Below are 14,787 nucleotides of genomic sequence, written 5' to 3'. Positions count from 1 at the left end.
ACAAAATATTGATCTTTTTATCCATATACGACGCGGATGTCGAAAAACCTAACATAAGTCACTGTGTCAAATTTCAGTGAAATCGGATGATAATTGCTCCTTTTATGGGGCCAAGACTTTAAATCGAGATATCGGTCTATATGGCAGCTATATCCAAATCTAGACGGATTTGGTCCAAATTGCAGAAAAATGTCGAAGAACCTAACACAACTCACTGTCCCAAATTTCGGCGAAATCGGACAATAAATGGGCCTTTTATGGCCCCAAAACCTTAAATCGAGTGATCGATCTATATGGCAGCTATATCCAAATCTGGATCTATTTGGGCCAAGTTGCAGAAAAATGTTGAAGAGTCTAACGCATCAACTGTCCCATATTTCGGCGAAATCGGACAATAAATGCGCCTTTTATTTGCTCAAAACCTTAAATCGAGAGATCGGTCTATATGGCAGCGATATCCAAATCTGGACCGATCTGGGCCAAATTGAAGAAAGATGTCGAAGAGCCTAACACAACTCACTGTTCCAAATTTCAACAAAATCGAATAATAAATGAGACTTTTATGGGCATAAGACCCTAAGTCGGCTGATCGGTCTACATGACAGCTATATCCAAATCTGGACCGATCTGAACCAAATTGAAGAAATATGTCGAAGGGCCTAACACAACTTACTGTCCCAAATTTCAGCAAAATCGGATAATAAATGTGGCTTTTATGGGCCTAAGGGCCAAATCGGCGGATCGGTCTTTATGGGGGCTATATCCAGGTATAGTCTGATCTTCGAACTTAACATTAAAAGTTTCAGCTCAATATCTCTATTTTTAAAGACTGTAGCGTGATTTCAACAGACAGACGGACGGACATGGCTAGATCGTCTTAGATTTTTATGCTGATCAAGAATATATACACTTTATAGGGTCGGAAATGGATATTTCGATGTGTTGCAAACGGAATGACAAAATAAATATGCCCCCATCCTTCGGTGGTGGGTATAAAAGTTAAGATTGTGCAGCCGCACAGGCACTGAGGCCAAATGTTTTTCTTAATTCCATTTATTTTTGTAGGATTCGTACCCCTCTAACTTAATTTATGCCCCATATTGTTATTATCGGGATATATGTCCATCAAGTGGGAATTGAATGAGGGTCGAGTGGTAGAAACTTGACTTTACATAGACATTCAGGTGCTTATCATACTTAATGTTTAGAGCTTTTACTTGCGGACGAAACAAATTTATACCCTACTGCCATATACTCTTTATTTGACAGTTATAAGATTGATTGTCTTGTTGTGCAGGTTAGCAAAACATATACAAACAACAACAACAAAAATGCAAATGGAATTGGCTGACCTATATGCCAAGTAGGGCCACGCACATCACGACCCCACAACACCCTCACCTAAATGGTTAACTCTTTCTCTCACACCATTTGTTTTTCTTACACTCACCACTAATACTCCCACCCATGGCTTTTCATTCATTCTTCTTTTATAGAAAATTAATTCCTCATTTTCGTGACTTTTCTTTTCGAAAAATTACTTTTCATATATATTCGTCGAATTTGTATATACCTCATCTTTTAATTTTTTTATTTCAGCACCCAATTTTATTAAATTTTCTTATAAAGTTATATTTCGCATAGGGTCCAAATCGGTCAAGAACCTGATATAGCTCTCATATAAATCAATCTCCCGATTTGGCTTCTTGAGCCTGGAAGCCTCAATTTTCCTCCGATTTGGCTGAAATTTTGCACATAGTATTTTGTTATAACTCCTAACAACTGCGCGAAGTGCGGTTCAAATCGGTCAAGAATCTGATAGCTCCCACATAAATCGATCTCCCGATTTGACTTCTTGAGTCCGCAATTTTTGTGCGATTTGGCTGATATTAGATAACACATCCGTTAAACTCCGTTAAGGGTTTAAGGCCTTCTGTAACTTGAATCCATATTTTAATGTTTGGTTCGTAGTACACTTCTTAAACCCTCGCATTTGATTACAACCTTATCATGATCGTTGATATTAGGGAGTGGGATATCCCCCAGATGTCAGATTCGCTACACCTTCCATTTGAGACACCATTTTGCTTTGATCGCATCTTTCGTCGCATTATCCCCAACAACATCAGAGCAGACATGTACTCTTTGAATACATTAGAGGAAAGGCTACCTCCTACTTATCCCCTTTTTCCAAAATACTGCATCCTCTTCGGGCCCGAGCGCCCCCCCTTGTTACGTCCCTGGTGGAGGGTTATAAATAAGATACGGCCCGGCCGAACTTAGCACACTTTTACTTGTTTTTTATTTATTTTATTTTATATATTTTTTTTTTGATTTATTTTATTTAATTTTTCGTTATCTTAGTTTAATATTTTTATTTTCTTTTTCAAATTTCATTTGGCGGATTTGATTTAGTGTAGCGTGTAGTTGAGAGCTGGGTGTAAAAGGTTGGTGTGAAACTGACGTTGAGCACTCACAAATCATTTAAAATGAGAAATACACAATAAATACTTGAATTTGCTTTTGTAGCCTCTATCTAGTCGTGACAAATCTCAAATTGTCTGTTAATAATAAGTAACAGATGTGAGTAAACTGTGGTTAAACACAAAAAACGCTTTTCAGTTTGTCGTATACAATTACCAAGTCTGACCTTAAATGAAATCTCAGTTCAACTAAAAGAAACTAAAAGTGATTTTAATCAACTATAGACATAATTACGATCTCAGATTGTGGCAAACAACAGGCAATATGGGATGAAAAGCTAATTTAATGATCATTTAATATAAGTGGCAATGCAATTTAGAATTATTTTAGTAATGACGTCAAAAGTAAATTTTTTATAATCATGATTGGTCGAATGGATTGTTAAAAATTGATTTGGTCCTAATAAATCGAAATAACGATTTTTCTCATACAACGGCATCCACTTTGGCACCTGCTGCCTTGAGGGGACAGATACACAAGAAATCGTTGCAAAAACACTTCTATACACATGCAAGAGGTTTTATTGACGATTGTTGGGGGCTTAAACTGTGTGTGACCTATCACCAGAGATGGTCTGTATATCGGTTTTTATACCCACCACCATAAGAAGGGGGTACATACACTAATCTAGCCATTCTGTTTGTAACACCTCGAAATATTGATCTAGGACCCCATAAAACATATATATTCCTGATCGGCTCGACATTCTGAGTCGATCTAGTCATGCCCGTCCGTCCGCCTGTCTAAATCAAGGTAGTGGTCGAACGCTTGAAATTTTACATATATACTCCACATTGATGCGGGTCGTTGGGGACTGCAAATGCGACATATCGGTTCAGATTTGGATATAGCTACCATATAAACCGATCACCCAATTTGTCTTCTTGAGCCCCTGAAAGCCTCAATTTTCATCCGATTTGGCTGACATTTTGCACATAATGTTCTATTATGACTTCCAACAATTATGTCAAGTACGGTGCAAATCGGTCAACAACATGATATAGCTCCCATATAAACCGATCTCCGGATTTGACTTCTTGAGCCCTTACAAACCCCAATTTTTGTCCGATTTGACTGAAATTTTGCATATAATGTTTTGTTATGTCTGTGCCAAGTACGGTTCAAATCGGTCTATTACCAGATATATCTCCCATATTTTAGCAGCATCTATGGTGGTTGGTTCCCAAGATTAGCACGCGTTTAGATTAAGTGAGGTTTAAGTGGCCATTGTGATACCACAGGAACAGAAGAAGGAAGATGCCTTCTAGTTCCTGCCGTTGAACCATCCAGATCGCTTTAAAAAGCACAATTACTTGTGTTCTGAAAGAAATGAGAACCTAAAGTGGAACTCCTTCTAACTGCTAGCGCGGGACACACACACAGAAGGTGTTCTATAGTCTTTTCTTCTTTGATGTCCTCACAGCTTCTGCAAAAGTCGTAAAAAAGCGGTAGACCTCTTCAAGTCTAGATTAGGCCACATAGTTTTGAAATGCTCACAGTCCCCTCTTTGTGACCACCTATCATTTGTTGTCCTTCGGGCCTGGTCCTGAAAACTTAGCTTACATGTAGCTAGAGGCATACCCACAGATTCCAGTATCCAAGGAATGTGTAGGGTAGTTCCTAGTCTGGCAAGATCTGCAACAGTCGAGGGCGGTTTTCGTGCTCAGAAATATGTTCGCTAGGGATTTAATGGCTGCCTGGCTGTCTTGCAAGATATTTATGCCAATCGTCGTAATGACATTTATCTTAGCCATTCCACCACATCCTTAATTGCAAGGATCTGCGCTTGATACACACAGCAGTGGTCGGTTAACCTTTTCGATATGACCAGTTCTAGATCTTTAGAGTACACCCCAAAGCCCACCTGGTCGTTTAGTTTGGAACCATCCGTATAGAAGTTTATGTAACTTCTGTTACCAGGGATATCGTAGTTCCAATCGTTTCTATCAGGAATAGTGGTACAGTACTTTTTATCAAAAGCGGCTCAGTTGGTTGTAATCCACACTGCCTGGAACATCGGATATTGTATCAAGGATAACACAGTATCTATAGCCGCAATGAGAAAGCTCCCTTAACCTCACGGCAGTGGTCGCTGCAATTTGGGTAGCCACAATGTCAAGAGGCATTACATGTAGCATTAAATTCAGTGCATCAGATGGTGTCGTCCTCAGTGCGACTGTGATCCACAAACAAGTCATGCTTTGGATCCGGTTAAGAATTTAGCAGTAGGTGGACTTTTGAAGCGACGTCCACCAGACCACAACACCATATAGCATTATAGGTCTGACAACTGCAGTATATACCCAATGCATGACACGCGGTCTAAACCCCAACTTTGGCCAATGGCTGTCTTCCAGGTGTATAGGGCAAGAGCTGCCTTTCTTGCCTTTTCCAAAATGGTGGATTTGATTTTCAATTTCCTGTCCAGCAAAACATCCAGGTATTTTGCCCTTTCTGTAAATAGAACATTCCCTCCACCCTAGTAAACAGGCTCCACTGTAGGCAACTTGTAATATCTCCTGCTGAAAAGAACCTGTTCTGTCTTGCACGGATTTATACCCAGACCACTTTCGGTAGCCCACTTTGCTGTTTCACGTAGAGCTTCCTGAAGTATATCTCTTAGAGTGCTGGGAAACTTTCCCCTAATCGCAATTGCCACGTTATCATATATAGAGTAGAGGAGACAGTATACCTCCTTGAGGTGTTCCTCAGCTGACCCATCTTTTTAGATTCACAGATCCCAAGCCTACCGTAATGCATCTTTTAGTAAGTAAGTTATTAATAAACTTTCTTACGGTAGAGTTGATGCCTAGAAACTCCAACTCCATTAAAATTGACGCCGGTTTTACATTATTGAAAGCACCTTAAATGCTACCATAGTATATTCCTTGACAGCGAGAGAACCCTCTATGTAGCCGACTAGGTCGTGATGGGCTGTTTCAGTGGATTTGCCTTTACTATATACATGCTGTTGCTGCGACAGGCGATCTCCAGGGATCTTTGCTCTAAGATATGTTTCTATCAACCTCTCAAGAGTCTTGAGCATAAAGGATGACAGACTAATAGAACGAAAATCTTTCGCCTTCGAGTGGTAGGGTTTTCCTGCTTTTGGAATGAAAATGACTTTCGTGTCCCTCCATCTCACAGGTATATATGACATTCTGGTAAAATCAGAGTATAGCTCCTTTGCCAGGAAACCAGTCTATCAGACACAGCTTGTAGTCAAATCGGTGACACATCATCAGGGCCTGGCGACATAAAGGAGTCGAAAATTCTTATCGCCCAAAGTATTTTTGGCTCTGACACAATTTCCCTAATAGCCTCCGACGAATGCATACCAGTGACAACCTCTTCTGGCGCCACGTTGTCCGTTGGAGAATTTCCCGGGAAATGTGTATCAACGAGTAGTTCTAGTGTTTCCTCACTAACTATTGTCCATACATTCTCTGACTTCTGAATATACCCCAGCGTAATTGATCTCGAGGACAGATTCTTCCTTAGTCTAGAGGCCTCAGATGTATCCTCCACGGAGCTGCAGAATTTTACCCATTATTTGTTCTGAGCCTTTTTAAGCTCGCCCTTATATTTTCTTAGCTCAGCCTTAGAGATGTCCCAATCATATGGTGCTCTTGTGGCTTTTGCTCTGTTGAAGAGTTTAGTCTTTCCTTAGGACTACAGACCTTCCTTAGACCAACCAGCTCTGTGGTCCACCAAGGCGGTCGCTATTTGCCCCTTGCAAAGAAGTGCCGCACTGCGGCACGCGTTTCAGACTCGGCTATAAAAAGGAGACCCCTTATAATTGAGCTTAAAACTTGAATCGGACTGCACTCATTGATATGTGAGAAGTTTGCCCCTGTTCCTTAGTGGAATGTTCATGGGCAAAATTTGCAATTTGCAATGACGTGTTTGACGTATGTATTATACGTCGTAAATTTATGTCATATACCTCAGAGTTTCCGACAGACCATCGCTGCCTATCACTTATAGTGTTATATAATGTTGGGATCTGATGAACGAAAATACAAAAATCCTCCTACTGTAGGAATACTCATTTGAATCCATGGGACGGCATGCGAATTGTAAACTGTAGAATAGTTACTCTGTGTGCTAGTTACACATTTTTAAGTTGGTTAGGTTCCATTCCTTTGAAATCTGGTCTGAATTGGTGGATGTGAATGTTCAATTGTTATTAGTCTTTTAAGTTATTTGATTGTTTCGTTCATGTGTGAAGCCTCATGTGGTAAAAAAAATGCAAATTTTGACCATAAAAATTCCACTAGGGAACAGGGGCAAACTTCTCACATATAAAAGAGTGTAGTGCGATTCAATTTAAGCTTGAAGATAAGTGACTTCCTTTTTATAGCCGAGTCCGAACGGCGTGTCGCAGAGCAACACCTCTTTTCAGAGAAGATTTCACATGGCAAAGTACCTCACAAATGTTGCTAGCATTAGAAGGGGAAAACCACCGCTGAACATTTTTTTCTGATGATCTTGACAGGATTCGAACCCAGGTGTTCAGCGTCATAGGCGGACATAATAACCTCTGCGTTATGGTGGCCTGCTGTGCTATCGCAATGAAATTCTGCCACTATAACCTAGCCCAGCCTACTTCCTACTAAATCGCTGAACCTATTATCAGTTATAAAGAGTTTCTTAACCATTCATAACTTTTATACAGTTTAACCTTGCATTGAGAAAAGTCTCCTGATGGTACATATACGATGCTGTGTAGTTAGTGAAAAGTATTGTACATACATATTTCATTCTATGCACATACATACGTACAATGGAACTTATTGAAATTCAAATATTACTGGCAATTAAATCGATTTATTTTGAATGACTTGTTTTGACTGGCTGGCTGGCGGGCGGGCTAACTATTCGGTTTGGTTGCTTACATATCTTAATATTCATTTATTCAATTTATCTGATAGCAATTGTATCACACGTAGGAGATAAGAATTAAGTTCAAGTCATTGTTTCTTTACCTGGAAACAATATTGTAATGGAAATTGTCTTAATCTCAAGTTTGTTTTATAGTGAAATTGCAAAAAAATTTAAAAAGGTAGGGATTTGCTTGTGAATAAAAATTTGGTCAGAAGTGAAGTGGGAAAATATGGAAATTCACCGTTATTTTTCTATCAGTGTACGACCTTAGGCACATACACGGGCAAATGGGATTACAGGCGAACATACACAGAAAAAATTAAAAACTATGTTCAATTTGGAGGCTACCGTAGCACAGAGGTTAGCACGTCCGTCTATGAAGCTGAACGCCTGGGTTCGAATCCTGGTGAGACCATCAGAAAAAAAATTTTTCAGCGGTGATTTTCCCCTTCTTATGCTGGCAACATTTGTGAGGTACTATGCCATGTAAAACTCCTCTCGAAAGAGGAGTAGCACTGTGGCACGCCGTTCGGACCCTCGTGATTGAGCTTAAACTTGAATCAGACTGCACTCATTGATATGTGAGAAGTTTGCCCCTGTTCTTTAGTGGAATGTTCATGGGCAAAATTTGCAATTTGCAATATCAGGTTATAGACCGATTTGGACCGTACTTGGCACAGTTGTTGGAATTCATAACAGAACACAATCTGCAAATTTTATCCAAATCGGTCAAAAGTTGTGGCTTTCAGGGGTTCAAGAAGTCAAATCAGGAGATCGGTTTATATGGGAGATATACTAAGTTATAGACCGATTTGGACCGTGCTTGGCACAATTGTTGGAAGAATTAACAGAAGCAAAATTTTAGCCAAATCGTTCAAAAATTGCGACTTCTTGGGGCTCAGAAATCAAATCGGGAGATCGGTTTATATGGGAGCTATGTCAGGTTAAGGACCGATTTGGCACAGTTGTTAGAAGTCATAACAAATCACCACATGCAAAATTTCAGCCATATAGACCGATCTCTCGATTTAAGATATTGGGCCCTTAATGGGCGCATTGTTGTTCGATTTGGATTAAATTTGGGACAGTGAGTTGTTTTAAAACACTCGACATCCATTTTCAATTTTGTTTAGATCGGTTCAGATTTGGATATAGCTGCGATATATACCGATATGCTGATTTAATGTCATGGCGCATTTATTGACCGATTTTGCTGAAATTTGGTACAGTGAGTTGTGCTAAGCCCTTCGACATCATTTTTTCATTTAGCCCAGATCGGTCCAGATTTCCATATAGTTGCCATATAGACCGATCTCTTGATTTAAAGTATCGGCCCCATAAAAGGCGCATTTATAATCCGATTTCGCTGAAATCTAACACAGTGACTTATGTCAGGCATTTCGACGTCCGTACCGTATATGGTTCAGATCGGTTTATATTTGGATATAGCTGCCTAAAAGACCAATATTTTGTATACAAAATTGAACAGTGACTTATATTTATTAGATCACTTAATATCCGTGTTGTATTCACCAGATTGTGACGAAAGGGGGTTTACATATAAACCCGAGGTGAAGAGTATCCAAAGTTCAGCCCGGCCAAACTTAATGCCTTTCTACTTGTTAGAGTTGTTGCATTGCTTAACGGTTTTTAATTCTAAAAAAATTATGAATTTATTAAATTAACCAACATTATACGAGTATGTACATATGTGTGTTATTAAACAATTACCCGCAATCGCAAGTTTAATTTATAAATTTCAGTTGAAGAATTAGTCATTTGCTTGTTCTCAATTCTTTGTAGTTTGGCAATGGTCGTTAATGTACTTTTACTTTTTTTTGTACATTGTTTTTGGCCTTTTTAAGTGTCTTTATTATTGGAAGTTGAATTGTTTTGTTTTAACAAAACAAAAAATGACTTATTATAACAATTTTCCATAATAAATCATTAGTGTTTTTTTATAAATAGAATATTTGCACCTGTAGTTTTATACATTGGATTTGACTTTTGCTGTAGGTTGCGGGTAAAACGAACAAATCTTTTTTCACAGTTGAATGAACTTGTTGTAAAATCATCGGACCAGTTAATTCATGAATTAAATGGAACTTATTTTCGAATTGTATATGAAAAGATCATTGAAAGCGTTTAGTAGTTATTATGAAATTGGTTTTTATTATAGGTTTTTAAGGGCACCGCGAAAAAAAATCAATAGCAAATTAATAATTGAAGATCCATTAATTTGTATAATAATAATGAAATAGCACACTCAACTGAACGTACATATGAACATAACGTAGCAAATTGAAAGTGCGAATATAAACATTCTATTAAGAAGGTTAGGTTAAATCGAAAAGAGGATGCGGATATAAATCCGCCCCAAGCCATTATATATAGCTGTGTTCGGGAACTCACAAATTTGTGCAAATTTGTACAAATCTTTACAGGAAGTCGTTCGCGTAGTTTATTTGCCGGCAGAAAAGAGCGCGAGAGAGATAGCAAATTTTGACACTTCGAAAATAGAGAACCGAAAATGAAAAGCAGCTGTTACATGAAAATACAAAAGCTAACACCAAAATGGATCAAAAAGGCAGAGGTAAGTAAAAAAAAGTAAGAACGTGCTAAGTTCGGCCGAGCCGAATCTTATATACCCTCCACCATTGATCGCATTTATCGAGTTCTTTGCGCGCTATCTCTTTTTAGACAAACAAAGAATAATGAATAAGAACTGTTATTCTATTGGAGCTATTTCAAGTTGTAGTCCGATTCGGACCATATATGAATTGAATGCTAAACATTGCAGAAGTCATTGTGTAATATTTCAGGTCATTCGGATAAGAATTGCACCCTGTAGTGGCCCCAGAAGCAAAAGCGGAAGATCGGTTTATATGGGAGCTGTATCAAGCTATATATCGATTCAGACCATATTTCACATGTATATTGAAGGTCATGGGAGAAGCCGTTGTACAAAATTTAAAAAAATTGGATAATAACTGCGCCCTCTAGAGGCTCAAGAAGACAAGATCCCAGATCGGTTTATATAGCAGCTAAATGAGGTTATGTACCGATTTGCGTCAAACTAAGCACAGTCGTAATAAAAGTCATAACAAAACACCTCATGCAAAATTTCAGCCAAATCGGATGAGAATTGCGCCCTCTAGCGGCTCAAGAAGTCAAGATCCAAGATCGGTTTATATTGCAGCTATAACAGGTTATTACCCGATTTTAACCGTACTTAGCACAGTGGTTGGAAGTGACACCAAAACACCACGTACCAAGCCAAATCGAATAAGAATTATGCCCTCTAAAAGCTGAAGAAGTCAAGACCCAATATCGGTTTATATGGCAGCTATATCAGGTTATGAACCGATTTGAACTATACGTAGCACAGTTGTTCGAAATGATACCAAAACAACATTTCAGTCAAATCTGACGAGAATTGTGCCCTCTAGAGGCTCAATAAGTTAAGACCCCAGATCGGTTTATATGACAGCCATATCAAACATGGACCGATTTGGCCCATTTACAATCTCAACCGACTTACACTTATAAAAAGTATTTGTACAAGATTTCAAGCGCCTAGCTTTACTCCTTCGAAAGTTAGCGTGCTTTCGACGGACGGGGGTCTTAGATGCATATTTCGAGGTGTTACAAACAGAACGAAGAAATAAGTGTACCCCCATCCTATGGTGGAGGGTATAATAAAAATGTTGGTTATAATTCAATTTGTTTAATTATACCCACCACCGAAGGATGGAGGTATATTCATTTTGTCATTCCATTTGCCGAACTTAACTTCTTTTTAATTGTTTAACAATTATTTTGTACCCAAAATAAAATCCCGTTTACACTTACTTATTAAATCCGGATTAAAGGCTCTCGTCAGCTGATTTTATAACGAGAAAACAAATGATAGAGGCTTTAAATCCAGATTTAACAAGTAAAAGCGTGCTAAGTTCGGCCGGGCCGAATCTTATATACCCTCCACCATGGATCGCATATGTCGAGTTCTTTTCCCGGCATCTCGTCTTAGGCAAAAAAAGGATATAAGAAAAGATTTGCTCTGCTATTAGAGCGATATCAAGATATGGTCCGGTTTGGACCACAATTAAATTATATGTTGGAGACCTGTGTAAAATGTCAGCCAATTCGAATAAGAATTGCGCCCTTTGTGGGCTCAAGAAGTAAAATAGAGAGATCGATTTATATGGGAGCTATATCAGGCTATAAACCGATTCAGACCATAATAAACACGAATGTTAATGGTCATGAGAGAATCCGTCGTACAAAATTTCATTCCAATCGGATAATAATTGCGACCTCTAGAGGCTCAAGAAGTCAAGATCCCAGATCGGTTTATATGGCAGCTATATCAGGTTATGAACCGATTTGAACCATATTTGGCACAGTTGTTGGATATTATAACAAAATACTACGTGCCAAAATTCATTCAAATTGGATAAGAATTGCGCCCTCTAGAGGCTCAAGAAGTCAAGACCCAAGATCGGTTTATATGACAGCTATATAAGGTTATGGACCGATTTGAACCATACTTGGCACAATTGTTGGATATAATAACAAAACACGTCGTGCAAGATTTCATTCCAATCGGATGACAATTGCGCACTCTAGAGGCTCAAGAAGTCAAGACCCAAGATCGGTTTATATGGCAGCTATATCAGGTTATAGACCGATTTGAACCAAACTCGGCACAGTTGTTGGATATAATAACAAAACACGTCGTGCAAAATTTCATCCCAATCGGATAAGAATTGCGCTCTCTAGAGGCTCAAGAAGTCAAGACCCCAGATCGGTGTATATGGCAGCTATATCAGGTTATGGACCGATTTGAACCATACTTATCACAGTTGTTGGATGTCATAACAAAACACGTCGTGCAAAATTTCATCCCAATCGGATAAGAATTGCGCACTCTAGAGGCTCAAGAAGTCAAGACCCAAGATCGGTTTATATGGCAGCTATATCAAAACATGGTCCGATATGGCCCATTTTCAATACCAACCGACCTACACTAATAAGAAGTATTTGTGCAAAATTTCAAGCGTCTAGCTTTACTCCTTCGGAAGTTAGCGTGCTTTCGACAGACAGACGGACGGACGGACGGACGGACGGACGGACGGACGGACGGACGGACGGACGGACGGACATGGCTAGATCGACATAAAATTTCACGACGATCAAGAATATATATACTTTATGGGGTCTCAGACGAATATTTCGAGTAGTTACAAACAGAATGACGAAATTAGTATACCCCCCATCTTATGGTGGAGGGTATAAAAAGCAGTGTAAACGGGGTTTAAGAGATCATTGGAAGAAATTTTGTCTTAACGACGATCCTTCTGTTGATGGATAACTGGCTCATCCAGACGAAATTACTGATTTTGACGATTAGTGCACTCAATATTGTGTTGTTGTGCAACTACTACTACCTGTAAATGAATATATATACTTTCCTGTAGTTTTTAAAAATCACGCTTTGTGTAATGAAGCTAGCTATACATGGTGTCTTTTACACTATGAGATTCTTGGAGAGCTCTGCTCGGGATCCAGTTTTTTAAAAAATTTGTATTAAATTCTTGAATTTTAGATTTTATTTAATTTTTTCTATTAACAATTATAAGGCCACCGTAGCGCACAAGTTGGCCCGGCGAGACCATCAGAAAAAATTTTCAGCGGTGGTTTATCTCCTCCTAATGCTGGCAACATTTGTGAGGTACTATGCCATGTAAAACTTCTCTCCAAAGAGGTGTCGCACTGCGGCACGCCGTTCGGACTCGGCTATAAAAAGGAGGCCCTTTATCATTGAGCGTAAAAACTTGAATCGGACTGCACTCATTGATATGTGAGAAGTTTGCCCTTGTTCCTTAGTGGAATGTTCATGGGCAAAATTTGCAAATTTTTACAATTATAACAAATATTAAAAAAACACCACAAATTGATATTATTGCATAAAGTGTAAACCCATACATAATTTTTAATTAAAAACATGTGGTAAGGCTGGATAAAAATGTTACTCCATCATCCGTGAAATTCGATTATGAGTAATGGCTCCGGTCCTGAGCATGCCAGATAAACGAGTCCCGATTGTACTACATATTTGCAGTAGTGGGTCAAAAATACGTATCAAATGAGCATATATCCATTCCGATCCATTGCTTCCGATTTGGAGCGTAATTGCACGTTCGCCAAGGGGTCTTGTACAAATCACTGTGACAAATTTCAGCTAATTTACAAAAATAATATATACCCAAAACTTCTGTTTTGCGTAAGACAATCAAAAAGAAAAATTAATTTTTCAATTTTTTAAAAAAATCGGCATTTATAAAGTAAATATCGCACAATCGGCACTTTGCTTTTTTTGAAGCTAAAAATCGGCAAAATATCGAAAAAACAGTAATTCTGGCAACCCTGCATAATACAAGTGCCAACATCTCCTAAGTTCTCTCCCTCTCACTTTACCATTCTCACGCAAAGAAATCTCTTTTATCCAAAAACGTGATCATGAATCATTATGTATGTACATATTTATCTTACTCGAGCATTATATAGTTTTTTGTTAATTCCCAAAAGGGGATTTACGCCAAGCACAACAAACTTAAATGTGACGTCACAAATACTTTTAACGTTTCTTAAAAGTTTGATTGGGTATTATGGCGATCATTTTGTTTTTATTATTATTTTTTCTTAAGAAAATTATGCACAAAAAGTTGTTCTTACATGCTGCTAGTTTAAGGTTGAGTAAAAATAACAACAACAACTAACAAAGGGGGGTTTCTTTATGTTGTTGCTTTTGCTGTTACAATATTTGAAAGGAAGGAATTGAATTGCATGAGCTGTGTTTATTATTATTTTTGTTGGTGAGACCAAAAGTGTACTCGGAGAGCAACAAAAGCCGACAACTCATTCATGAGAGGGTTGCGGACGCGTTTGGTTCATTTCGTGGTTAATTCGCGCAAACTTTAAATCGCAGCAGCGTGTTAGCGTGTCGAAATTTTTTCAAACAACTTTTGTTAAGTGTTTGATCAAAGTGAACATCTGTGATACTAAGCAGTCAAGTGATTTAATTATTTATTATAAACCTATATATAGCAAACAACTAGTTTAAACAAAAGTCAATATGTCGTGTAATAATTTTGAAGGTAAGTTTTTTGCTAAAATGCGGAACAGATTAAAATACATAGTTACATTTTTGGTAACATCGGTCCTTTTGAAACAAATCCCAGCGTTAGGACAACTCATTCAGCTATTTCGGCCGAAAATCAATAACATTTATTTTGCAATTACACACAAATGCCGCATGAAGGATATATGTGGGTGGTAGCAGGGATGATAAATGTGGTTTTGAAAATGGTACAAAATACGAGACAAAATGGTACATTTACTGCCAAAAAGTAC

At 38.3% G+C, this 14,787-nt stretch overlaps 1 protein-coding gene across 3 annotated transcripts in view; it reads left to right on the top strand.

The window, feature by feature from the left end:
- Positions 1-2,592: 2,592 nt before the first annotated feature.
- Positions 2,593-14,787, top strand: part of LOC106080495 (uncharacterized) — a 28,850-nt gene continuing 16,655 nt past the window's right edge. The window contains exons 1-2 of one of the 3 annotated variants that reach the window (XM_013241879.2): positions 2,653-2,688; positions 9,816-9,964. In XM_013241879.2, coding sequence (XP_013097333.2) covers positions 9,946-9,964 — 19 coding nt within the window. In that variant the 5' untranslated portion in view covers positions 2,653-2,688; positions 9,816-9,945. Of the gene's footprint in view, positions 2,689-9,815; positions 9,965-14,284; positions 14,532-14,787 lie in introns of those variants that run through there. The other 2 variants (XM_013241881.2, XM_013241877.2) reach the window with 2 other exon arrangements.

Source organism: Stomoxys calcitrans, chromosome 3 (genome assembly GCF_963082655.1).
Source record: "Stomoxys calcitrans chromosome 3, idStoCalc2.1, whole genome shotgun sequence".
Taxonomy (NCBI): domain Eukaryota; kingdom Metazoa; phylum Arthropoda; class Insecta; order Diptera; family Muscidae; genus Stomoxys; species Stomoxys calcitrans.
Note: the sequence above shows the minus strand (reverse complement) of the source record. Positions and strands in the feature narration are given on the sequence as shown.